This window comes from Colius striatus, chromosome Z (genome assembly GCF_028858725.1).
Source record: "Colius striatus isolate bColStr4 chromosome Z, bColStr4.1.hap1, whole genome shotgun sequence".
Lineage (NCBI taxonomy): Eukaryota > Metazoa > Chordata > Aves > Coliiformes > Coliidae > Colius > Colius striatus.
In genome coordinates, this window is record NC_084790.1 from 40,853,431 (window position 1) to 40,881,065 (window position 27,635).

At 38.9% G+C, this 27,635-nt stretch overlaps 1 protein-coding gene across 3 annotated transcripts in view; it reads left to right on the top strand.

Annotated features, from left to right (window-relative positions):
- Nucleotides 1-27,635, top strand: part of PARP8 (poly(ADP-ribose) polymerase family member 8) — a 118,072-nt gene that overhangs the window by 76,632 nt on the left and 13,805 nt on the right. For 2 of the 3 annotated variants that reach the window (XM_062017820.1, XM_062017823.1), the window contains exons 10-15: nucleotides 2,398-2,464; nucleotides 4,505-4,630; nucleotides 6,480-7,044; nucleotides 9,237-9,290; nucleotides 9,392-9,487; nucleotides 23,218-23,310. In XM_062017820.1, the coding sequence (XP_061873804.1) occupies nucleotides 2,398-2,464; nucleotides 4,505-4,630; nucleotides 6,480-7,044; nucleotides 9,237-9,290; nucleotides 9,392-9,487; nucleotides 23,218-23,310 (1,001 nt within the window). The remainder of the gene's footprint in view (nucleotides 1-2,397; nucleotides 2,465-4,504; nucleotides 4,631-6,479; nucleotides 7,045-9,236; nucleotides 9,291-9,391; nucleotides 9,488-23,217; nucleotides 23,311-27,635) is intronic. The other variant, XM_062017822.1, reaches the window with a different exon arrangement.

The following is a 27,635-nucleotide window of genomic DNA, read 5'->3' on the forward strand; positions in this document are numbered from 1 at the left end:
TGTTTTCACATTCTCACTCCCTGTTGTTGCTGAAGTTTAGTAACTGCGCAACAACTTCTTCTTCTCAAATACGATATTCACAGAGGTGTTACCTCAGTCACTAATTGGCCAGGCCTGGGTCAGGTGCAGGGTCCATCTTAGAACTGACTAGCCTCAACCCTGTGAGCTACAGGGGAAGCTTCTGGCAATTCTTTGTTTACAGAAGCCACCCCTGTAGCCTTGCTGCTACCAAAAAAACCTGGCCCAGGCAAAACCACTACAAATATGGTTTTTGTAAATACACACATCTTACAATATGTTTTTACCATAGCAAGTAGCAGAGTTACTATTTAGAGTAATTTTAAATGTAATTTTGAATTTAAAAAGTGCAGCAAATAAGATAAGGTGAAGCATGAAGTGCAACATGCGGTAAGAAATGATCTAGTGAAATGAGAAGTAACAAGTACCTTTTGCACTGTTGACAGGGTTAAAATGGGAAGCTTAGTTCCCAGTCCTGCAGCTGATTGATTGTGGGAGTGCCTGAGTACCAAGAAAGGCAAAATCAGGGCTAGAGACAATTGCTTTGCTGGTACTGGTTTTATGAGCTCAGCTGCTATTGCAGCTGTCTCTCTTTAGTTACCATAAAAGGACAATGAGATCAACCATCTTTTTTCTTAATGAGACCATTTCTCTGTGACTTCCTCTTCTCCCTTAAATATGGGGTTTTTTTGAGACTACAGGGCAATAACTTTATGCTACATCATTTTCTCCTGTAGTACTTTCTGTGGATTGATAAAAGAAACAGAAATGCAGTATGCTCTAAAGCACAGTGAGTTACCACTGTGTAGGTGTGTCATATCCTAATTTTAGATAGCCATTCTCCCAACTAATAGCTTCTCACATTATTCTGCTTGTGGGTGGTTTCTCCCACGTGCCCTAGAAACCTGTTAGTTGAGGATGAATGAGCTTTGGAGGTACTGGGGCTGTCTTCTTTGTAAAACTTAGGCAACAATTGTAGTCCAGATGTCAGATTTTAAGATTGCTAGTATAGGTAGGATGATTCTCAATGAAAATATTGCCTCCCAAACATGTGTCCTAAATTTGTCCTGAAGACATTGCTATACCAAACCAAGTCGTTCATCCCTTTTGAAAAATCATCATAGAGAAAGGGTATCTACAGGGCTTTGAACCAAGTGAAATTGAATGGCCACGTTACAGATATTGTATTTTATTTTAAAATTTAATTTATTAAAGTGAAACTAAAGTACAAACTTTGACATTCAGAATAAAATCTGGCTTTCTGAGTGATTAGAATAATATACATTTTAATGTACTGATCTACTTTTTCTAATAAAATTTGAACCACCCCAGATTTTTGGTTTTCATTCTTTTTTTTTTTTTAATGTAGTTTTTATCATGTTATGTAATGTGAAATATAAAGTTTATTGATGCTTGTAATATATATTGGCTGTTGTCCTGCCTTAAGCACCTGAGACTCTTAAAAAGTGCTGGGTTCCATCTGCCATTTCTATCTAGTAAATGTTATTAAACAGTTTTAGTAATAACAGGAGCTAATTTCCAGCCTTCGCCTGGTACTCTTTCAATTTTCTGACAGATGGATATGGATACACTAATGTTAGGGCAAGTTTTGATGAAGATTCAGATTAATCCTTGGCCACTGGAATTCATATATTGGGCATGATGGTGATTATGGATCTTGTATTAAAACACCCTCCAAAAGAAAACCTACATAGTAATCAATTCAATTTATTCCACTCTTGGTTTTCTTCATAGTCATGGGAACGGTAGTGTGTAAAAGACTACTTAATTGGAAAAAAAATTTAAGATATTAGGTGAGGTAGATTACCAGTCCAGATATGTTTAATCTGATTCTGCTCTCCAGTACTTGCATAATACATAAATATAATATAATATAATATATAAACCATATAAGTGACAGAGCACTGGCACAGGCTGCCCAGATGGGTTGTGGAGTCTCCTTCTTTGGAGTCATTCAAAACCTGCCTGTACGAGTTCCTGTGTGACCCACTCTAGGTGGTCCTGCTCTGACAAGGGGATTGGACTAGATGATCTTTCAAGATCCCTTCCAACCCTTGAGATTCTGTGATTCTATGACACATTTTACTAATTAAAATTAGTGGGAAGAGATAAACTTGGGAGAATTCAGTTTAAAAAATGTTAACTTTTGAAATTGCAAGTTATATTGGCTGATGTTCCAAAAAGGACCATATGTATCTTAATAGGCTTAGATCACATGTCCACTTTCACTAACACTGCAATGGCATTGTCTATAGTAAAAGTCCAAGTAGAACAGGGTCCTTAAATATAACTTACGTTGTTATGAGGGCTTAATTCTTGCTGTAGGCTCCTATATCAACATTATTTTTTTTTCTGTAGTGCCAACTGTGGATGTATTTCAGATCTCAACTAAGGAAAGATTTGGTCTGGGACATCAGCTGAAAAAGTAAGTCTAGAAAAAATGTAAATACTTGGTTTGTGGCAAATATTGCACTCTTTTCAGTTCCCAGACCATGCCAAGTAGAATAAAATTCACAGGTTGTCAGATTGGGTTAATCAAACTGTTTTGAACTTGTTTTTCTTTAAATAAGTTAAAAAAACCCAGAATTTGTTTTTTCAGTTCAGTTTTGACAACTGATTTGTGATGCCTGCCAGGGTTTTTTGTTGCTTCAGAGATACAGAATTTCAAAAGACTATAGCTAGCAGTTTTCAATTTCATGCTTCTACTTAGATGATAAAGGCAGTGGAGCAGCAATCTTATTGAACATCATGTCTACCCTAAGGGGGCTATTTTTTATGACCTCTAGAATGTTCCACAGTAATTAGGCCATTCACATTTTAAGGACAAAAGAGAAGAATAGTAAAAAAATATAGCAGTTTCACGTGTACATGGTACAATTCAATTTAACTAAATTTTACTGAGTCATCTTTCCACGTATGTTTGTGTGTGTGTAATAAATTATAAAAATATAGGCTTTAATATCTGACCATTGCAACTTTAAGAACTCCATAAGAAGAGAAATCTTTTGGTATTTAAAGAATTTCGTTGTAGCTTTTTTTGTAAATTTACAAGTGGACCATTGTTATTAAAATTTCTGTGGTACACAACTTTGAAGAAAAAAATATAAACCCTTGCAGTCTCTTAAAATGTTTCTGTACTTTACAGTGTCTCTTGCTTTATGCACTGATTCCCATATGACATTTTCAAGGGCATGGTCAGAACACCCATGAACCTCATGGCCCTTCATGGCTATGGTAACAGGATATTAATCTTTGGAGGTTCACCAAATTTTTGTTAAAGTCCATACAGGTTCTGCTTTCACCTTACCACTCAAAAGCCCTCACTGCTATATTACCAAGTCACGGAGTAATTCGATTTCAAAGGAAGCACTGGAGGTCACCTAGTGCAATCTTGTGCTCCAAGTAAGACGGACTTCAAAGTTAGATGATCAAGATGATCAGGGGACTCTAACATCTTTCTTATTGGTAAAGGCTGCAGGACCTGGGACTGTTTAGCCTACAAAAGAAAAGACTGGGCAGGACCTCAGCAGCTTCTTATAAATACCTAAAGAACGTATGTCAAGAGGATGAAGGTTACACTTTTTACTGTATTTTCCAGTGACAGGACTAGGGATAATGGACATAAGCTAGAACACAAAAAGTTCCACTTAAACATGAAGAAAAGTTTCTTTCTGTGAGGGTAAGAGAGCCCTGGCACAGACTCTGGAGGTTTTCAGAACCCACCTGGATGTGTTCCTGTGTGACCTGCTTTAGGTCAGCCTGCTTTAGCATGAGGTTGGACTGGATGATCTCGAGAGGTCTCTCCAACCCCTACCTTTTTACAATTCTTTGAAAGTTAAGATTAGTTCAGTCAGAGTCTTAGGCAGCTGAGCTATGACCTCTCCAGCCTTTGTGAGTGACTAGCTATTCTTAACCAGTTTTCTAGTGGATGTCTTCATATTATAACCCTTCCATTTTTTAGTATTCCTTGCTACAACTTATGACCATTGCCTTTTCTGTCCATGTCTGGGAGGTGTCTGGCTGCATCTTCTCTGTAAACCCTCTTTGAGTAGTGTAATATTCGACATCCTTACCATCATGTTTGTGCCTTAGGGGAATATGCTCCTACTTGAGTGGTGTAGATGCTGTAGCCTACCTCTGCAGTTACTGGAGAGACAGTTGAATGGGATGTCCTTGAATCAGTTTGTCTTTAGATCTCCATGGGAGATATACCCAAATAAATCTTGCAGTGCTTGTTTAGACAGTCTGCATTCTCAATAAAAGTTCCCTGAAAATTAGTTTTATGTAGAAAAAAAAGCATTTTGAGGAGCTGAGGTACCCAATCATGAGTCTGCATTTGAGGCAGAAAAGCTCTGCCATTACATTGTATCATCATCTTATCATGTAGTGAGCAGTGAAACCCTGGTGTTTAAGTGAGTATGTCTTGGCTAGGGTAAGAAAGTGTTTTTTCTTTCTTAATTTGCAGAATCATGCAGACATTTGTTACACAACAGTGGAAGAACAGCAAAGAGAAGTCTAATTGTACGCACAATAAGAAGGTGTCTGACAAAAAGGTGAAATCCCCTCTGCACATCTTTTCTACATTGCGCAGGTAATAGCAAGGAAAATGAGCTGTTAACACTATATCATGTTCAAAATCCACAGCAGACATCACAAGGTGAAATGTAGATTTTTCTCCATGGAGAAGTGCTCTATTTATATCTTACCTCATGCATTTCAGCCCTTGCCTTACACGACATCAAAAGTGAACTAGGTACTACTGCAGCTTCTAAGACTATTTTAAAGGAAGAGCAATTCAGTGCCCTGCTATATCATATATGTTTCATCTAGAACTGGAAATAATTAATTTTATATTCTTTTACTGTTGTATTTATATCTTTATTAGCTTGGTAGCATTTGCCTGTTACTGGAATAGCAAGAATATGGATATAAGAAATAAATACAAGTACCATGTAATGTATATATATTTTTAAATGGTGGTTGTCTAACTGTTTTCATATTTGTATGTATTTTTAATTTTTTAAAACTAGAATGATTGTTCAGGAAAAATTAGTTTTTAGAGACACTGAGCACCTAGCCCTCTCTACTATTTAAGTACATTCAAGTTCACATGAGTTTGTTATGACTTCTGCCAGTTACTCATTCTCCTAAATGTACATAAAATCAAGTGCTGATTTTACTTCATTCATGAATGAGACTATTTGTTCTGGCATATTTTCCTGCTTATGAAGAGTTGACGGATCACTCCTTCTGTGAATTTGAATTGAATGCTTCTTTAAACATTCCTTCTTTTTATTGAATTTTACTACTCTAAATTCCACATAAGAAAGAGAGGTAACACAGCAATCACTCATTTTGAAGGGACGAATGCTAAAGATGACAAAAAGATCAAAGATCAAAAAGGAAGGTAGAATTTAAGTAGAAAGCTTGCCCATTCCGTACCATGCCATTCATCCTTGCCTAGCACAAGCTCTATCTTGGGATTTGGTTTTACTTAGAAAAGGCATACAAACACTGGTCCAGTCTTTGTCCTCTTGATTTGACTGCTGCTGTGGTGCCTGCCCAAAGATGGCTCAGCCCAAATGCAGGCATCCCCTCTATCCTTAGCACTCCATTCCTACCTCCTGTCTGCATGAGGGTAGTAGTCAGCCAACTGCAACAGTAAGCCAGCAACCTCCATGTGCATCTTCCACTGTCACCACTTGCTAAGAGGGTGGAGAAACCTGCCAGCCTCTCCCTTTGGGCTTTCACCTTCTTTCTGTTCAATCCAAGCCCCAAAAATACTCCAGAGTCATGTTGCTTATAAAGCATAGGGAAATGAATCAGCATACCTGTTAACATGTTCTTGCTTTGCAAAGAGAGATGAATGTGAACCTTATAGAAGTGTGACAGTTCATGTGAATGTCGTTGCATAAAAAGAACTTCTTTACTTCCTGCATTCATAATTTAAGTCCCTCACATACTCATTTCTAATGCTGTAGAGCTAGAGTTTGTCTAGAAAAGGAAAGAAAGTCATTGAATTGTCTTCCATGAAGCACCCAGATTATCAAGAAGGTTTTTTAAAATAATGTTAATTCCATCTGAGTTAAATTTGATTTAGTGACTGTCAGTTTCACTGCTCATTATGTTTTCCATTGGATCTGGACATAGAATCTGTTATACTGCATCCAGAAGATAGTAACTTTAGTGGGATCCTGCCATTATGATTATATGGGAAGGATAGATTTTATAAGAAAAATGCTTCTCATGCGAAGCATGTGGTTTTTATTTCAAGGATATTTTCCTAAATAAAATTACATGCAATTGCTGATTTTTTTTAATCTTGGGCTGTTTCTGTCACTAGTGAAATACATAGAAGCAGGTGAAATATATTTTTACGTGTATGTGGTCTTTGCACAAGATTTTGATTATTCTTCAACATTGTCTTCTTTATTTTTAAGGTCGCCAAGTTATCCTCCACCTGGCTGCGGTAAAAATAAATCAAAACTGAAGTCAGAACAGGATGGCATCTCCAAAACTCACAAGCTACTGAGAAGGACTTGCTCTAGCACAGTGAAAGCAGAGGATATGTGTGCCACAAAATCTCACAGAACCTTTGGCCGCTCATTGTCGAGTGACCCTAGGGCTGAACAGACAACAGCTGTTAAATCGCACAAACTGTTGAACCGTTCTTGCTCTGCAGCTGTCAAGCAAGAGGAGTGCATCACTTTAAAGCCCCATAAGCTGTTAAGTAGGTCGTGTTCTGGGGATCCTCGATGTGAGCACAACAGCACCTTGAAGCCCCACAAACTTTTAAGCAGGTCCTACTCCAGTAATCTTAGAATGGAAGAATTGGATGGATTGAAGAATCACAAGTTACTCAGCAAGACGTACTCAAATACCCCTAAATCATCCAAAATGGAGCCTTTCAAGGAGTCCACCATAGCAGAGAGCAGGAGGCTCTCTCTTACCTCAGGGCTTATTGGTATCTTAACACCATCATCATCATCACCTTCACAAGCTGCTGTGCGTAATAATGTTTTTCTTCTACTTGTTTGCCTCCTGTCCAAGCCTGCTGTTACGCTTATTTTGCAAAGACAATAATACTCAGGACGTATGTTAGTGACTATATTGGATATACTGAATATACTGGAAAACAAGAGCAATTGAGGTGGATTTAAACACCTTTGCATACACATTTATTTAGGTTATAAAATCAGAATTTGCCTAGGTCAGGACAGAGATTTTATGTGTTATTTTGAATCCTGCTTGATGTACAGCTGCTGACCATAGAAGAAGTTCAATTATCCACTTCCTTTCCTGCCTCTGTTCTTACTGCAGGAAGAATGGAGAGTATGAGCTTCTGTGCTGCAAGATTGTTTTGGTCACACAGGTCCCATTTCTTTATTTGCTTAATGAGAGAAGCTACTATCCATTGGCTCATTTGAGTGCCAAGTCACCTCTCCTTATCATCTTTAAATGTGTGATCTTCATGGTACTGGAAGGAATGCAGTCATGATTCAGTTCACCTCTCGCAAACCTGTGCTTTGTGAAAGGTTTAACTTTCAAATGTGCTGGTGCCAGCTGAAGGTCAGGGAAGGAATTAGGCCCATGTTTCCCCCCTTTCTTTCCCCAGACAGGTGATCAATTGGGAAAACAAAGGGTAACACAGAGAGACAGGAGTTCTCAAAAATGGATTCTTCTTCTGCCCCTTAAAAGAGGCTTTTATATTTTAGAGAAAATAGTAGTCTGTTTGCACTCTTTCAAGGCACTAGTGTATTTTCTGTGTTAGATCTAGGGAGAGACACTTAGGAGATTGTCCTCTCCACCCCCTTAGACTGGCAGTACCTTGAATGATCTCAGCAACAGAAGGCTGATTTGTGCTTAAACTGCATATATTTAAAATAGTGCATTTTGAATAATGAAATTACACTAAGTGTGCTATGTTTCATGGCAACGTAGTGGGCTATACTCATCAGATCTAAAAGCAGTGATAGACTGTCATAAAGTCATTTATATACATCCTGTGTCATTAGTTCCTGTAATGTGCAAAGCAAAATTAAATTTAAGGTGAGACAACAGACTTTTTACTTGTTACAGTTCAGAGACACATTTTTTTCTAAGTTGGCAGAGGATGTCTTAACACAGCTAGATTCTTCTTTCCTAAAGCTAATAGGAAAAGTCCCTTTGGTTTTGATAAGATACTGAAAAGTTGACTAAGAGAGTTTCATTACTGATGTTTTCAGCTGATATGAAAGAAAAGCAAGACCTGCTTAATTTGTTGCTAGAATGCATTTACTTTGAGGGAATATCATCACATACATGGTCATTTGCAGTATGACTGGTGTTAGTGGAAGGGCATCAAGAGTCTATTTCCCATTCTACATACAGTCATGGGTTAGCCAGGGTGCCTAACTGATTTGAAGTTAGTGGAATGTGGAAATGATTAATTGGATTGCTAACTTCAGTTCTCAGCTGAAGTATTTAAATATATGAAAGCAATAAGGATTGTTTCTAAGAAGAAAAAAGAGGAGAGAAAAATAACAATTAAGCAGTTAGAGCAATGAAATACCTCTATAAACAAAGCTAAGAAAAAATGGAGATGGTCTCTTGTGCAAATCAAGGGTTGATTGTGATAGGCTGTATGCCTAGAGGGAATTTTGAACCTTACTGACTCCTATAACAGAAGTTCTTTCTAATATATGCTTCTGCATGTTGAAAGAAAAGGGCAAAAAAGAAATTGCGTAGGATCTGAGAATAGAGATCTGTTGGCATAATGCTTACAGAAGTGAGATCTTAGTAAATATAAAAGAAAAATATTTTCAGCCTTTTGGAAGGTTACATTCGTCATTCAAGCCTAAGTTCACAGCCCATATTTGGGTAGATAGTATGCAGTTAAAGTTTATTCAAAGTTACCAAAGGCAAATTTACTGGAATGGAGTAAAGGCACTGATGTTTCCATTTGAGATTAAAGTTCTTGGGATGCTGAGATACAAAACCTGATCAGATTTAAGAACTAAAAGGAAATGCTAAAAGTCTACTTTAAACTCAGCAAAAAGGATAGAATGTTTGTAATGGCTGGTTTATACAAATGAGAGATGTATTTAGATGCAAATATTGTTTAAATAACATATTTGCATGCAGAAAACACTGGTGTTTTACCGTTTCCTTATAATTAGTCTACCAACACTGAAGTTGCTTCAACCTTTTCCTTGCAGCAAAATTATGGTGCAAAATGCATTCCAGTACGAGATCGTGGCTTTCTTGTGCAGGTAGGATGTCATATCTTACCCCTTTATGAAACACTAGAGCATGATCTGACTGTTAATTATTTTTAAGCAGATGTTGTTATTCCCATTTTCATTGTTCTCAGACTATTGAATTTGCTGAGCAGCGGATACCAGTACTGAATGAATACTGTGTAGTTTGTGATGAACCTCATGTGTTCCAGAATGGCCCTATGCTGAGGGTAAGTGATGCACTTGCTCAGGTAAACAATGCATTTTCTAATGCCTTAAAATACAATGGACCATACTAACCTGTTAAAAAACTATTGAATTAGGTCAGATCCTTTTCATCCTAATATCCTTTTAAGATGTAAAAATGTAGTACATATTAACTAGATTTTACTGTACATTTGAAAAAAAAAATATTGCAAGCAAGAGAGATGGAAATCAGGCTTGTATAAAATCATAGAAACGTAAAGGAGGGGTGTTTTTCCCAGCATGTTATTGTGCTGGAGTAGTCATAACTGAGTAAGATGGAGGAATTGCATTAGCGTGCTTTCCTGGTCCTCTAACACCCTTTTAAAAGCTGAGGGTCACATTAGTCCTTGAGCTCTTGCCAAGCCATTAGATACACCAATGTTTGTGCCACAAGGCTGCGAAATTTTTCTGACCCTCTTTTGCTCATGGACCACTGGAATGTGCCATCCTCCACAACGTGATTAAAAGGGCAGTATCAAGAGATGCCCAGTGGAGTGTCTGATCTAGCAGTGACCTAGTCCAGATACACTGTTGCATTTCAGTGTGTCAAAGTGTAGCCAGTTAGACAGTTCTTCCTTCCTTTCGTGCCTATGTAAGCGATTTCCTGTGTAAGGAATTTCGGATGCTGAACATTTTACCCTCTCATGCTGGTGGTGAATGCATACAGTGAAAAAGTAGGATTGGTCATGAGAGACACACTGCCTGGAGCTACTGGCTCAGTGGAGGTTTGTGAAAGACTGTATCAGGAGAATTAAAATTCTTACCTTTCAGACTGTTCTTGCAGTTGAGAGTCCTCCTTGCTTCATTTGTCTTGAATCCTATGGAAACCTGAGAAAATTTAAAGATTAGGGCCATGGAAAACTGCTTCATGTCGATGTTTAAATGGTCTGACACCTTGTCTGTCAATTTTTGCATAGGGTGGCAATCAGCTACACGTAATTTGAAGATGATAGTTCCATGGAACTAAATTCAGGAAGATTATTGCTTACATAGTAGAAGTCACCTCAGTGTCATTCACTGTGACACTCAGTGGCACTACAGTCATGCCTTCTGTCTGTGGGCAGGGCATGCAAATAGGCTGCTAATAGGATTTGCAAAAGCATCTACATATTCAGTTAACACCATTTTAAGTCATGATTAAATCTCTATATTTTTAAAAATCCTATCAGAGTAAGGCAAAATGATTAACATTTGGATAGTGAGTAAAGTTTGGGAGATATAATTATTGAAGTTATGGGGTTTTATCTGTTGTCCACAGGGCTTTTATGGTTTAACCCCAGCCAGCAGCTGAGCACCACACAGCCGCTCCCTTACTGCCCTGGTGGGATGGGAAGAGGAATCAGAATCAGTCCCTCTAGCCAACTCTTCACAGTTTATATACTGAACATGATGTCCTATGGTATGGAATAGCCCTTGGTCTGCTTTCAGTCAGCTATCCTGGCCATGCTCCCTCACAGGTTCTTGTGCACCTCCTTGATAGCAGAGCATGGGAACTGAAAAATGCATTACTTAGGATATGTACTACTTAGAAACAACTCAAACATCAGTGTGTTACCAATATTATTCTCACACTAAATCCAAAACACAGCCCTGTATCAGCTGCTAGGAAGAAAATTAACTCTATCCCAGCCAAAACCAGGACAAAGCAAACAGTAGGATTTGTGTTCATATGATGAACTAGTAAAAGAAAATAGAATGGAAAGTGATCCGCTCTGAATAAAAAAAATCATAATTCGTCTTGTTTTCCCACTGTAGAGATTAGAATCCCTCACAATTACTTTTCTCTGTCTTCAGCTTAAAGAGGTGTCATTTTAGCTATCTGCTTAAGAGTTTTCAGTCATTCAAAACAAAGTTATATTCATCACTGCCTTTGCTAACAGCATAACCTAGCAAGCTTTGCAAAAATGAAAGAGTGTCCTTACATAACACAGGGAGAAGGCAGCAGCAGGGAGAAATCTAGCATGCTGTATGTGTGCTTGAATGACTCGATAGGCAATATAGAGCCATTAAAGAGTCTGCAGTTCTTTAGAAGGTGAGAAAGGATCTCTGTTTGAGTCAGCATGAGCTTGCCAAAGGGTCTTAAGGAAATTTATGCTTCACTCTACTGAGAGCTCTGTCAGAGACAGCCTAAAATAATCAATTGTAGGGTTCATTTACATGCTTCAGGTGCAAGCACACCCTCATATACATACATACATATATAATGTATATAAAGAGAATAAACAATGCCCCAGCTGAAGGAGCAATTTATGTTTAATACTGCTGCAGCAGCAGATCTCAGAAATACAGTACTTTATTAGGCAGACATCAGGGGACTTTCATTTAAGGCAAGGCTACATGCAGTCTTTCCTTATGTCACTTAACAGATCCCACAGGTAGTATCCCGGCCTTCTTAAAGACCTTTGATGTGCTCATATTTTTGTTAGCCGCAGTAACTTCATTGGATTTTGTAATGATCATAGCCCTGCTACATTTTGCTTATACTTTGTGTCTAGACCACATTTTCTACAGATACCCATGTTTCAAAGGTGTTACTTAGATAAGCTCTATCTGTAGTTGGTTGTATCATAAGGGATGCCACAAAATAAATAGTTTTGGATGTTTCACCGGTCTCTGCCTTTAGAGAATAGTTCCGCCACATAGCTGGACACAGGGTCACGTCTAGGTGTGTGTATCCTTGAGGATGAGTTTGTCTTCTACCTTTTTGACCTTTTTTCCAACAGCAGAGATGGCATATGAGTTTATGAAAGCATGGAAAAGTTATCACTTGAGAAGTTACTTTAAAATATATTTAGGCTTGATTTTCTGGTATTTAATGGAGTTTTACACAATTGCAAAGAAACCTGTAGGGAATTTGATTATGTACTAGTTGAGTAGGTCAGCCTGACACATTTTCTGAACAATAGTTAGTCAATGGTCTTGAAATGTGGTTTAAAAAATAAACATTTGCCATCATGCAATATCTATATTCTTTTAATATTGTAAGCTGTCATACTTGGGTGTAATATTTTGTGCTGGTTATTAATGACGTGCACAGTTCAGAGATCTCATCCTCAGGACAGCTAAAAATACCTGGTGAAAGTGAGAGATAAAAGATTTGCCTTACTGCAGATTTGCTCTACAGGCTATGCATCTATCTTAGTTATAAAGTGCCTCTTAGCACGAACTTTCTTAGTATTCTGTTTCTTTTTTTTGTAAATAGCTTTTTTTTCACAGCAGTGTTCTGTTTTTACTATCTGTTTCAATTTATTTTGCTTTCTTAGAATCTTGACATCATCTTTCCCGTAAGAGCCGCTTAATGACAACAAAATGTGTCCTTTTGTATAGCTTAATTCAGACATGAATCAATGTGGCAGACATACCATCGTATGGAAAATGTGTGGTACAAAACAGCTGCGTAACACAATTGCGTATGCTTGGCTTTAAGCTCCTACAAATGGACACTTGACTTGTTCCAGAGCCTGTGGTACTAATCTAATCATGGAAGTGTTCACAACTGGTTCATAGACCCTGTTGTACACAGGAAACTTTGAATGTTGTTAGGCTACCTTAGTCACTGAGGACAAAGAAAGAGGCTCCCTCAGTGACTTCCTGAAGATGAATATAGACAAAGTTCACTTATCTCTTTTGGGAATTTCTTTAAAGAGAATATCACAACCACTTTTCTTTTGCACTCCAAAAGTTCTCAGAAATATAAGAGACCAGAACTGCGGATACAGTTCTGTGTATTCCACAAATGCTTGTGTAGATAAAAACACATTAGGTAGATGGAGTGGCTTTCTGATACACAAAGAACTTTGCTCTCACAAAGAACTACAACTCTTCTATGGTGAAAAGGATAGACAAATGTTCTCTGGAGTGGAAGAGAGAATCTTGGAAAAATACTGTAACACATCACGAAACTGTAACACTCTTTCTTATAAAGCTCCATGATCTGTTGCTTTGTTTAATTCCTTTTTCAAAAAAGCCAGTAAAGAAGGCAATTATTTCCTGTAGGTATTCATACCATTATTATGTGAAATGAAGATAAATGCAATTTCTCATCATTGCAAGTTTCTTTACTATTTATTTCAAGAGCACAGCAAGATCTAGTGATTATTTACAGTGCATCCAAAATAATAAAAGGTCAGTTGGATGTTTAAAGATACACATTGATATGGAATGCCACTGAAAACAGCAGATTCCCTGAAATCATGATCTACAGTCTTTTTGCAAAGCACGGGGGGGGGGGGGGGGAATCAACAAATATATGACACCTAAGAAGCTAAGGAGAAAAAGTAGTATTTAACCTTTTGCATAACATAAACCATACTACTTCATATGGTTATTCTTCACAGTGATCTGAATCCTATATATTTCACACTTCATAGAAGGATTAGGAAACTTCTTTGAAACCATTAGCTAGGGTTGGGACTGCAGCCTTTACATCCAAACAGCTCCCTTATCTCACATAAACAATCACAGTGCATCCTTCTGCAAGGAGGATGTGCTGCATATCTCTCAGGAGATCTATCACCTGTCTTTTCTGAAGTAGCTTTTTGTTCAGCTTTGAAAAACAGTGGGAAGTACAAGGTCAGACACAGGTTCTGTGCTGGGGAAGAATGTAGACCTGGTAAACCTTCTGAAAACAGAAAGAATCTGCTCATTTGAGTCATTAGCCTTGAAACAGAGAAGTTGGTTAAATTATAAGGTATGGTCTACCATTTGTTTGTAACTAATGGCTAAATTTGAGTTGTTTAAAAAACACATTTTGAAATGCTTTTTTTCACCTTTTGACATTTTCAAACTGTTGGTATACCATTCATATGTGTGTTGTCAAAGTAGTATTATAAATTATCCTGATTTCTGTCAAACTACCCTGTTAGACTAAATATTGGAAGCAAACTTAGGAAATTTTAATGACTTCCACAAAGCTCATTCTGAAGTACTGAGGTGTTCTCTGAGGGACCATGTGGCCCTGGGAGAAAAGTTCCTGAAGCTGGAGCTTGTTTAATCTACTGTCTGTTACTGGCTTTTGAAAATCTCCAAGGATGCTGTCCTGATTTGAGCTAGGGTAGAGTTAATTCCCGTGAGGAACCAGGAAAGGGCACAGCCTGAACAGCTGGCCAGCAGGTATTCGATACCATCCTAACGTCATGCCCAGTATATCGGTGGGGGCTGGCCGGGAGAAGCTCTCTTCCGGGGGCGGGGTTTCTCGGTCGCCGGTCCGGAGCGGTCGCTCAGGTCGGGTCCCGGGTGGTGAGCAACTGCATCGCTCACCAGTTTTCATTGTAGTATCCCCTTGTCTTTGTTGTAATTGTTCCTCTTCAATTTTCCCTAGTAAATTGTTCTTATTTCAACTTACGCGGGCTCTTTTACCTTTTTTTTTTTTTTCCCCCGGTCCCCTCCGCGTTCCTCCAGGAGGGGAAGGAGTTGCGGGTTTTTTTTTTCCCCTTTGCTCCAGCAGGGCAAAACCACGACAGATGCAGACTTCATAACCTCCCTGAGTAACCTGTTTCAGAGCCTGATAAAGCATTAGAAAAAGCTGATTTTAGCTTTGTCTCAAACTTTAGGTAAAGATTAGATAAAGCTAGTCCTAGATGAGATAATAAAAGCACCAACTGACCTATGAAGGTAATTTTCAGCCCTATAATTTTGTTCATCTAATGAAAAAGTGTATTTTCCAAAGCAAATATAATAACGTACTAAAGAAACTTCAGCTTTATTTCAAAGTTAATAGGCTATTCACTTTTTTTTTAATGCCATATGAAATTCTTCCTGTCACTCCAGAGCTGATATTAATATTCCAGTGAAGGGGTAAGTTGTATTTTAATAATGCAACAGTTTAACTGTTGTAATAGTAGAGAGATACCTTGTTTTAGGAATTCAGCATGTACCTTATTACAAACATTTAAATATAATGAGATCATGAGTCGTTAACAAAAGTGGGGTTTACATTTAAGGATCTGATTAAAAGAGGTATAATAAAAGTACATTACCATGTATCATCATATTTGATGCCTGGAGGAAAGCAAATGCCACTCATCTCTTCAAGAAAGGCAAGAAGGGGAGGACCCAAAGAACTACAGGCTGATCACTCTTACCTTGATCTGTGGGAATGTAGTGGAGCATTTAAGCCTGGAAACTATTTCCAGACACATTAAAGACAAGAAAATCATCAGGAGTATCCAGCATGGCCTCACCAATGGGAAATCATGCTAGACCAACTTGATAAACTTCTATGATGAAGGGACTGGTCTGGTAGATGAGGGGAAAGCAGTGAATATTGGCTATTCAGTGGGCTTTGACGCTATCTCTCGTAAGATGCTCATAGACAAGCTGTTGATGTGTGGGCTGGATGAGGAGATAGTGAAGTGGACTAAAAACTGGCTGAATGTCTGGGCCAACAGGGTGATGAGCAGTGGCACAAAGTCTAGTTGGAGGCCAGTAACCAGAGGTATAACACAGAGGTATAACATATTGAGTCCAGTCTTGTTTAATGTCTTCATTAATCATCTGAATAGTGGAGCAGAGCATACCCTCAGCAAGTTTGCAGATGGTACAAGACTGGGAGAAGTAGACAATGCTCCAGAAGGATGGAGTGCCATTCAGAGAGACCTTGACAGGCTTGATAAATGGGCTGACAGAAGTCTCATGCAATTCAGCAAGAAGGGCAGTGTGCTGCATCAAGAGAGGAACAAGCCCAGATACCAATATGTGCTGGAGGCCACCCAGCCAGAAAGCAGCTGGGCAGAAAAGGATCTAGGGGTCATGGTGGACACCAAACTGAATATGAGGCAGCAATGTACCCTTGCTGTAAGGAAGGATAATAGTATCTTTTTAAACAGTAGGCTTGGTAGCAGGTAGAAGGGAGTGATCCTTCTGTCCAGCATTGATGTTGTGACTACACCTATAGTACTGTGTCTAGTTCTGGGCTTCCCAGCACCAGAGAGAAATGGAGAAAGTCCAGTGAAGGGCTTTCACTGGACTTTCACTGGAAAGTCCAGTGAAGGGCTACTAAGATGATTAAGGGACTGGAGCATCTCACATAGGAGGAAAGACTGAAACTTGGAACTACTCAGACTGGCAAAGGGAAGGCTCAGGCAGGATCTTAATGTCTATAACTATCTGAAGAGAGGCTGCAAAGAGGACAGAGACCAGCTCTTTTGAGTGGTGCGCAGTGACAGGACAAGAAGCAATGGACACAAACTGAAACACAGGAAGTTGCATCTGAATATCAGAATAGATTTTTCTACCTTTTTCACGTTTTCTGAGGGTGACTGAGCACAAGAATATGTTGCCAGAAGTCTACATTGATAGAGGCACTCAGAAGCCATCTGGACACAGTCCTGAGGAACTGGCTCTAGGAGAGCCTGCTTGAGCAGGAATTTTGCACCAGATGACCTCTGGAGCTCTCTTCAAACCTTAATCATTCTGTAATTCAATGATAATATTCAGCTTTTACATAGCATAATTTGTGTGGCTAATGTCAGTCATACTGTCTAAGCCTTCCTGAATTCATCATGTACAAATACTAGAGCCATTGGTAAAATGGCATGATTGATTGAATTTTAAAAACCCATGAGACAACTATACAGGGGAAAAAAAAATCTCGGAATACATTCAGTAAGTAATAAAAAATCCTTCTCTGTATCAGTAATTTTCTTTCAGACAAGAAATCACTTTATACTGCCATCTTGTGTTGAAACCTCAGACTGAGGCCTCCTTACTACAAAGCAGGAAATAATAATAAAAAAAAAAATCAGCAAAACTAAATATTGAAGCTAGTTTCTTTGCCCTTACACTCTTGGAAGCATAAAAGTCTTGAACTCATGAACATGCTTTGCTTATGAAATTTTACATACAGCATTTAAGCAGCAGTGATAGAAAGTATACAAGTGGCTCATAAGCACCTGCCTTCCCGATACCACTTTTACCTCGTGTGTGAGATTTGCAGACAGAGCTGATGCACTGCCACTGACGGCATGGCTTACAGATGTAAGCTATGAGAAAGCCAGAACAGAACCTTTCCTATGGCTCTGGATTCTGTTTCACAATTAGTAATGTTACTCATACTCCTCCAAATATATCTGATCCTTAGATAATATGGACTAATATGGACTCAGTGGTAGAGAATTAGAAACCAATCTTGTTTTACCTTTCCTTACAAATGTAACTAAGATATATCTACAAATCTGAAACTGACACAAACTGTGAAATAAACCTGAAAAAACTGAAAGCTCAGTTACAAAAGAGACCTTTACCTACTAGGCTTCCTTCCTTGCTCCCTTCTCTCTGACTTGCCTTTTCCCATTCTCTTTGTTCTTTCCTTCTTTTCTTGCTTGCTTGTGTACTTTTCCACTTTCTCACATTCCCATATCCCTCCCTTCCTCCCTTCCTCCCTCCCTCCCTTCCTTCCTTCCTTCCTTCCTTCCTTCCTTCCTTCCTTCCTTCCTTCCTTCCTTTCTTTCTTTTTCTTTCTTTCTTTCTTTTTCTTTCCTTTTCTTTCTTTCTTTGTTCTTTCTTGTTCCCCCTCACCCACCCTCTTTCAATGCTGTTACTGCTGTTGTATCCTCATCATTCTGGTGAGCATAATGAGAACAAGGAAAGTTCCTCCAATGAAAAACTGACAATTACCATGGTTGGCAGTAAGAATCAGAACAGAGATTGGAAGTTAGTTTTCATCTCTATGGGCATTGCTTTCATTATGAGAAGTGAGATAGTGGCTAATGATTTCACCTTTACCATTTGTTACATTTGCTGTAAGTCAGACTATGAACCTTCCCTAAGCTACTCCTTTTATATCAAGGTTTTAGGTGTGTCAGTCACATTGCAATCTCATTATTGTCTGTGTGACATCCCTTAGGATACAGGCAAGGTTGGCACATTGGTCCTCTGAGCACATTAGAAAGCAGAAAGATAGAACAGTATCAGCTATGAAAGGCTTAGCTTTTTTTTCAAGTTGAAAGAATGTCTGGAAAATATTTAAGTAGTGTATGAATCTAGGAACTATAATATGTCACAGTACCTATGTGGTTTTCCTGTCTGCCATTCACAGACACTACTGTAAGAAGTGATACTTGAATTGCAACAGGTGGAAACTCTGACTGGACCTTTTTCCATTACAGCAGCAGTTGTGTGGGTGCTAATGAGCATGCAAAAAATGGGAGTGGGTAGTCTGAAAACCTCAAGAGCTCAAAAAATGCTTTCTGCTTCTGACAGTGCCTTCTGCTTCTAAGCATTTGCAGTCTCAGGTTAACTTCCCACCTCTTATTTTCTTCTGGCTTTTTCCCAGTGGAGTATTTATCCTTCTAAATAGTCTTGCAGCACCAGTGATCTTCACTTAGCTAATAGTTTTGTGGAAGTCAATGGGTTTATGTTAATTTTCTCCTTTCAAGTGAAAAATAAAGTGAGACCACTAGCAGCTGCTGTTGTTGAAGAGGAGTTGCAGCTGCCCTCTTCATATAGAAGAGAACAAAGTTGTTCTGAATGCCTTCAAGACAAGGGTTGTAGCCTGTAAAATTCTGCATGCATGTAAAATAAGGAAACATACAATGAAGTGTGTAAGCCTTAATTTGTTATATATTTTCCATTTGAAAGCAATAGAAACTAGTAATATAATAGAAGATGGATATCCTGAACCTTTGTGGGTATTGATCCATATCAATAAGAACATGTCTATACTTTCATGTACATACGCAGAAGTTCTCAGAAAGTTCAGCTTACTGAATAGTAAATGTACTTGAACCAAACAAGAGTATCCAAAAATGATATCAGAACAACATAGCTTTTATAAAGGTGTTGCTGGTAGTGTTCTTGTTTGTTTACTGTGGCTAGGGACATTTCTCATATCTATGATACAATGTCAGAACAAGACTGCTCCTGTCCCAAGGGCACACATCCCATTAGAAGAAACAAGTGGATGCCATGAAGAGAAACATGCTGGCAGTATGCAAAACACTAGCAGCAGTGTAAGAGCAGCCTTGAATCCCAGTTCTCCCATGAAGCTTGTGGTTTTCTTTAACTTCTGTCTTCTAGAATTGTTTTATTAACTTAGTTTTTGTGTGTTTTCATTGGTTCTGGAATTCACAATTGCAGATGAAACCAAAACATGGAAATGTGGCACTGAATAAGTAAGTCTTAATTATAAGCCCATCATTATATTTTAGAGGAAAAGAAAGGAATCTAAGAGGTCGAACCTAACTAATAACTGGGATAGAGGACTGTGAAACACTCCCACTAAGACCCATGGGAAATTGAAGTTAAAACTATGTGGTTTAGTTAAATTGGGACAAATTTCAGAAACAGGATCTAAAAGTATTCTTAAAGTGGCTGAAGTTTGAGTTAGAAAGCATCCAGGGAGGATATGTGAAGGCAGGTTGTTAAAGTGTATATAAAACTGTAGGGTTTGGATTATTTTCCCCATTAGACTGCAGAGCCAAAATGGTCAGTGGGCATAAAGGGTCATCAAATACATAGAATCATAGAATGGTAGGGGTTGGAAGAGACCTTTAGAGATCATCTAGTCCAGCCCCCTTGCAGAGGCAGGTTCACTTAAATCAGGTCACATAGGAACACGTCCAGGCGGGTCTTGAAGACCTCCAAGGAAGGAGACTCCACAACCCCTCTGGGCAGCCTGTGCCAGGGCTCCCTCACCCGCACAGTGAAATAGTTTTTTCTTACATTTAAGTAGAACTTTTTGTGTTCCAGCTTCATCCCATTACCCCTTGTCCTGTTGCTAGTTACTATAGAAAAGAGGGATGCCCCAACCTCCTGAAACCCACCTTTAGATGTTTATAAATGTTAATAAGATCTCCCTTCAATCTCCTCTTCTCCAGACTAAACAGCCTCAGTGCCCGCAGGCTTTCGTCGTATGAAAGATGTTCCAGTCCCCTGATCATCTTGGTGTCCCTGCACTGGACTCTCTCCAGAAGTTCTCTGTCCTTCTTGAGCTGGGGAGCCCAGAACTGGGCACAGGACTCCAGATGAGGCCTCACCAGGGCAGAGTAAAGCGGGAGAAGAACCTCCCTTGACCTGCTGGCCACACTCTTTTTGATGCATCCCAGGATGCCATTGGCCTTCTTGGCCATGAGAGCACATTGCTGGCTCATATTTAGTTTATTATCAATCAGGACTCTCAAGTCTTTCTCTGCAGAGCTGCTCTTCAGCAGGTCGACCCCCAGCCTGTACTGGTGCAGGGGGTTGTTCCTTCCCAGGTGCAGGACTCTGCACTTGTCCTTGTTGAACCTCATGAGGTTCCTCTCTGCCCAACTCTCAAGCCGGTTGAGATCCCGCTGAATGGCAGCACAGCCTTCTGGGGAATCAGCCAGTCCTCCCAGTTTGGTGTCATCAGGTAACTTGCTGAGTGTACCCTCAGTCCCCTCATCCAGATCATTGATGAAGATTTTGAATAAGACTGGCAGCCGAGGTTGCCTCCAACCTTCACATCCCCAACCAGGCCCTCCTTATTCGTCAGTACCAGGTCCAGCAGCACACCCCTCCTTGTTGGTTGCTCAATCATCTGTGACAGGAAGTTGTCGTCAAGAATCTGTAGGAACCTCCTGGACTGCGTGTGCTTGGCTATGTGGCTATCTCAGCAAAATAATTGTTTAGACCGTACAGTAACATCTATTCCTCTTTAGAGCCCAAATTTTGCCATCTTGCTTCTTACAGCTACAGTTCTTCAGCCTTAACGTCTTAGCCACAGTGTCTCAGCCACACTGAGAGAAGAAAGGCCTTTCAAACGTCAAACACATAGGTACAATAGCCATTTTCATAACTTCCCTCGTCGAGATGCTCAGACATTTTTGGGATCATAACATGGGTGCTATGGATTGGAGGGGGAGGGTGAGAAAGGGCACAGTGTGAACACTGCGATGACAAATTCTGTGTTCATTTTGCCATCTTTAAATCTCAGGATAACTTACTTTGTTGAGACTGTAAACAAAATGACAAAAATAAATATTTTTTAAATGTTTTTGTTCATGGTAAACATGGCTAAACTTAGACTGCTCGGCTATTACAGAGCAATTCCTTGCTCTGCAATAAAAGAGAGTTTGTGCATACTGTTGATTGTGATTGTCAAGGCAGTAGTGCTACCATGCTTCCCCAATTAAGCAAGTGATTAACCACCTTCTAAATGTGAAAAACCTAAAATAATTAAGTACTTTTTGTCTATCGTGCAGTGGCAGAACAAATTGCATCATGGTAAGTTTCATCTGCTGCCTAATGCAATGTAGCGTAGCAGATAAAATAAATCAAATGGATTACACTGTTAGATTTGATGAAAGATGATAGCTCTTTGTAAAGCAAGTGATGAGAAAATACGTCAGTGATGTAGATGTCAGATGTTTATTGAAGTCCTGAATCTTTGAAACTCAACAAATGCATATTTTAAGGACTAAGAAACAAGTGACTACAAATACAGCAGTATGCTTGTTACTGAGAAAGCTGTTGCCCAAAACAGAATTCAACTAAATTTTATTTCCTTTTTGTGCTTGATTCAATTTTTCAATTCTGCAAGAGCTTGCTAGAGACATTGGCTTGAACTTCAAAGTGTACCATTACAAATGCTTTGGTGATTATCTTGGTAGCTAGACTCAAAATTTTCAGTTACGAAATTTCTATAGTGCCTACAAAAGATCATTAAAAGTTTCAGTGAGTTAGGATTTAATAATATGGGTTCAAAGAAATAGCATCCCAAAAATAGTTTTTGCTTGTTTTCAACATCATAGTAAAAAGTTAGGTTTATTTGGGTTAATTTTAAGGCAGGTTTTTGTTTGTGTTTCTTTCTTATATTTCTTTCAACTGTTTGTTCATTTTGCAGAATTATAACAATTCACTGATTCATTACTTGAGCCTTTAAGAAGTTGATCTGCTGATTGTCTTTCAATAAATAAGCATACAGTTGCTGTAAGGGTTGTAACCAATTAGGAAGCCTATGAAGACATGCCTCTTTGCTTAAAGCTGTGCTCCTTTTCCTTTCTCCTTTGTCTGCCTTATGATGCAGAATGCTCAATTCTCAGTCAATATGCAGTTTAAATGGGATTTTTTAATTTGATCATTGTGATGACAGTACAACTGAAGTTTTTCAAAAGTTTAACCAAAAAAATTGGTTTAACAGTGATGCTTTTGAAATGTTTCCTTTTTTTATTATTTGGAAAAAGAGTGGAAGCATCTTTATTTATTAAAATAACACTTGGCCTGTCCAAATACAGTGTTTATTCTATGAAAATACAATGCATTTTCTTAAAGTTTACAAATAAATTATTTAAATTACCTTCTTCAAGAAATATGTCTCTTAGATCAGATTTTTTAACATGTTCTCCAAAGAATAACAAGCTATGAAGAGTAAACCTGCGTTTATCAAAGAGGTGTGCCCCCATTAGTTTCTGGATTTGCTCTCCATTCGTTTTAATTAGGATGTTGTCCAAGTCTGATAGGGTAGTGTTAAGGACATCTGGGTACAATGCCCATAAGTCTGGTTTTTAGCCTCTGTGAGTATTCATGACTTTTGGAGTTTCTCACACTTGCTCTTCAGATTATGAAAATGCTTCTGTACTGTATCTTCCTTAATAATTGACTTGTATTCATAAGCTGAAATTAATGTTGCAATTAATAACTGAAGAAAAAAAAAGGAGCATTAAGTGCGTTTGGATTTTTTGTAGGCATTACATGATCAAACGAATAATCCAAAACTAGAACAAAAATATAATTCACTTTCTTCTCTCTGTAGCCCACTGTTTGTGAACGGGAGCTGTGTGTATTTGCTTTCCAAACATTAGGAGTGATGAACGAAGCAGCTGATGAAATTGCAACTGGGGCTCAGGTAGAATTATCTAATGTTTATTACATGTCCAATTTTTTGTAGCATACTCAGTCTTCTCAGCCTCTTCTGGTGTTTATATTGACTTGTATTTCCCCTGTGAATACTCTTTGCTAAGTATTATTTATTTACCCACTCTTACAGCCGTAAATACACTGTTTTATGAGTGTTGTTTTCAAATGGTACTAATGAGGTGCTTCCATTGTTTTGCTTGCATGTAATTAAAGTAACCCTGTTTTTTAGTTCTGTTGTACTCAATTGGGTCACCTGGGTTGTTAATAAAGGCCATTGTCATTTGGAGATAATTCACATTTGTTTTCACCTAATGAGCCATTACTACTATCATGCAATTAATAAGCTACTTCCTGTTGATGGTGTTGGGATGCAGCTATCCACTGAGCATATGGTGTTTTGATCATTAAATAACAGTGGGAAAGTCCTTATTGATGTCCTTATGTAGGGGTTTTTTTCTCTCTTCTCAAGGATCAAGAATTGAGTATAAGCTTGCTCCCTGACTAAGCTCAGTTACTAATGTAGTTATATTGTTTTGTTTCATACTTTTGTATGTGCCTTAAAACAAAGGATTTTAATTACATTTACAAATCACCATTTAACCTTTGATTACAGTAATCTTATATTCAAGATCCTTTTGAAATCTTAAGTTAAAAGTTTACACATCTTACAGAGAAGTACATTCCTATCTGATTTCCTAGACGTATATCAATCACTGTGCATTTATGTAGTAAGAAACATGGGTTTTTTGGAAGAGCAAACATTCCGTTCAGTTAATATTAACTAGCACCAGTGAGTCTAGCAACTGGAAATAAACCTTTCGTCAAAGTGCCTGAATACTGCCTGTGGGCATGTCCTCAAAGGAAGAAACTTGCAGCAGTGTACACCAGCTTCTTCATTTGAGAATATGACTGCAGGATCTGAACATGAGCTCTTCATCTGATGTCTGAAGACCATTAGGTGGCTAGATTTGCAATATCTAGCATACCAAACATTGGGATACCTGTGTAAGGGTTGTAAGAAATGGAGAGAGGTGTGCTGATGAAGCCCCATCTTTTTCTCATTCTAAAGTTGCCTCTGAAAACTTGAGCTCTGTGTTTCTGGGCAGCTTGAGTTGTATCGTTTTTTATTTCAGGCATTTACATGGTGCATTACGTGACACATTGTACATTAGGTACAAACAAGTAGCTCTTACTTCCCTTTTCAAATACAGCTTACAGGAGAGGTGTTCTGGTTAGCTGTGTACTTTTGTGTTTTATGTGGGTGTCACTGTTGCAGGCATATGCAGAGCTTGCTTCAGATCTCTAAAGTGCTTCTACATCTACAGAGCTTTGCTGCAGAGTATTGAAGGGATTACAACCTTAATGATGCTTAAAAGAGGTGAGAGATTTTGTCTATTGTCTCATTGGACCTAGGTGACTAAATTTTTCAAAGTCTTCCTCTATTGATAGCATTGCACCCAGCTCACTGCATCTAATCTGGATGAACTCCTATTCTTGTTTGTAGAAGGACTTCATCACTTCTGGGGTTTGCTTCATCTGAGTTATTTTTGACATTATTTTAGGATGATGTGAATCACAGCATAGACTATGAGCACAGTGGTTATTTTCTCCATTGATTATAAAGAGAGCTTGTGCTGACTATTAAGAGGTGGGTGTTTACATTGTGAATCTCTACTTCTTGTCGGATGAATCTTCCTTCCAATTATCTGTGTAGTCAAGCAGCCTAAATATAGGTTCCCATTATTAGAAATCACATCCTCTATCTTTTTTTCTGCTGTACTTTCAGCTAGTTTTCTAAGATATACACTGCTACTTTGTCACTCCCAGTATTCCAATGGCTCCTCCTTGATAGTGTAATTCTAAAACTTTCAAGCCCAAACTCACCTTGCTTTATTTTACTTGCATAGTCAAAATGCCTGAATATTAAATGCTTGATCTGTTAGTAGTTCAGTCTCGCCGTAGAGAATCTCTGGAGAGGGAGAGGCACATTGTGAGAGATGGATGCTAAAAGAGGGAACTGATATCTGCAAGTTTCGTCATGTCCACCTTGAAAATATTTTAATCCTGGCTTGTATACTTCAATACCTACTGTTGAGGAGGAGTTCATTCACAGCTATAAGCAGATTTATTAGATCCACAGCACTTCCTGTTACCAAGGAATGTGGTGATTTAACTCTGGCTGTGTGCCAGGTACCCACCAAAGCTTTCTATCACTTCTCCTTCTTAACTGGACAGAGGGGAGAAAATTCAACAAAAGGCACATGGATGGAGATCAGGGACATTGTTCAGCAGTTATCATCATGGGCAGAACAGACTTAATTTGGGAAGAATTGGTATTATTACCAATCAAATCAGAGTGTGATAATGTGAAATAAACCGAAATTTTAAGAGCATCTTCCCCCCACCCCTTCCTTCTTCCTGGACTTAACTTTACTCCCAAGTTCTCTACCTCCTCCCTCCCAGCAGCACAGGAGCACAAGGAACGGGGGCAGGGGGGTTGTGGAGTCTCCTTCCTTGGAGGTCTTCAAGGTCCACCTGGACATGTTCCTATGTGACCTGATCTAGGTGAACCTGCAGGGGGGTAGGACTAGATGATCTCTAAAGATCCCTTCCAACCCTACCATTCTATGATTCTATGATTCATTACATGTTATTTTTGCTACTCTTTCTCAGGGGGAGGGCTCCTCACTTTCCCTGGTCCAGTGTGGGCTCTTCTCTCCATAAGGCCACAGGTCCTGCCAAGAACTTTGTCCAGTGTGGGCTTCCCATAGGTTCACAGCCTCCTTTGGGCATCCACTCACTCTGGTATGAGGTCCTCCTGTGCTGCAGATGAATCTCTGCTCCTCCGTGGCCTCCATGGCTGCAGGGGCAGGGCATGTCTCACCATGGCTTGCATCACGGACTGCAGGGGAACCTCTGCTCTGGGCCTGGAGCAACATCTTTCTTCACTAACCCGAGTGTCTGCAGAGATGTCTCGCATATGTCTCTCATATTCTCACTCCTTTCTCTGCTGCAGTTGCAGTTGTCTTCCCCCTCTTAACTACAATCAGAAGTACTCTGACTATTATTGCTGGGCTTGGCCTTGGCTGGCAGTAGGTCTGTCTTGCACTGAGCTGGCATTAGCTTTGTTGGACATGGAGGAAACTTCTAGCAGCTTCTCACAGAGGGCGTCCCTATAGCCCTTCCCACTACCAAAACCTTGCCACGGAAATCCGATACAGCACACTTGCGTTAAAATGTTTATATTATTAGGCTTACCTCCCAGTTCAAGTTACTCTGCATTCTGTCAGCTCAAAACCGATCTCATGAGAAATCAGAGTTTTAACTAAGACTAATCTCTATGCATGTTTTCCCACAGGTTAGAGCAACATGCTTTAGGAGTTTATTTAGGAGTCAACAGTTGGTTTAAAAGAGGGTCTTGGAATGGTGTTCTAAGAACTGTGCCAATTTTAAGACAAAATCATGTCTTGCAAATGGCAACTATGAGTCATTATATTAAGAGATTTGAGGACTCGAACAACTCTTCCCTAGTAGTATTTTGTGACTGGGGACAAAGTGTTTCTGAAAAGCGGGGTATGTGAACTCAGAATCAGCTTTGTGGTAATACATTTTACATAGTTGCAAACCTCTTTCCTCAACCGACTCTGTATGTAGACTCCTGGTATTCTCTAAAAAATGCTAATGCAGATGCCCTATTTTGAAACATTTATTTACAGGTATTATAAACTGGAAAGAAATCAGAGTACCTTGGAGGAAGGAATCATTATTTAACTAATGTAATTTTTCAATACATGTGAAATATTTTGTAACTGGAACTAACAATGTTTTTTAAATGGCTGGGGAAAACTGTCCATTCATGCTAAAGGAGCAGAGGAGGAGAATGGCAACAGTATGACTCACCACAGAACAGTTCCACTTCCCTTTCATCGTGATTCTCATTTTCATTCTGCTTTTCTAAAAGGCTGATCAGTTACAATGCCAGATAGAAAATAACTTCTAGAACAGTTGGAGCTGTGAGATGAAATCTGATCCATGCGGAGTTGTGGGAGGAACCAGGGATGCCTACTAACTATCTCAGCTTTTCCTTTCTTTCATGGAGAAGTCTGGTTTTGCATGGGAATGATTTCAGAAGGCAGAGAAAAAACGAGGAGAAATGAGTTGATTTCAGTTGTATTTTTATGTAGCAACTTTGTATTTCATTAGAAGCTGGATTTAGGTTTCACAGCTTCCAGGAAGCTTTGTTCTTTCTGGCTTGTGATTGCTGTATTCTGTTTTTAACATCTCTATTACAAATTTTGAAACAACTGTGCAGAA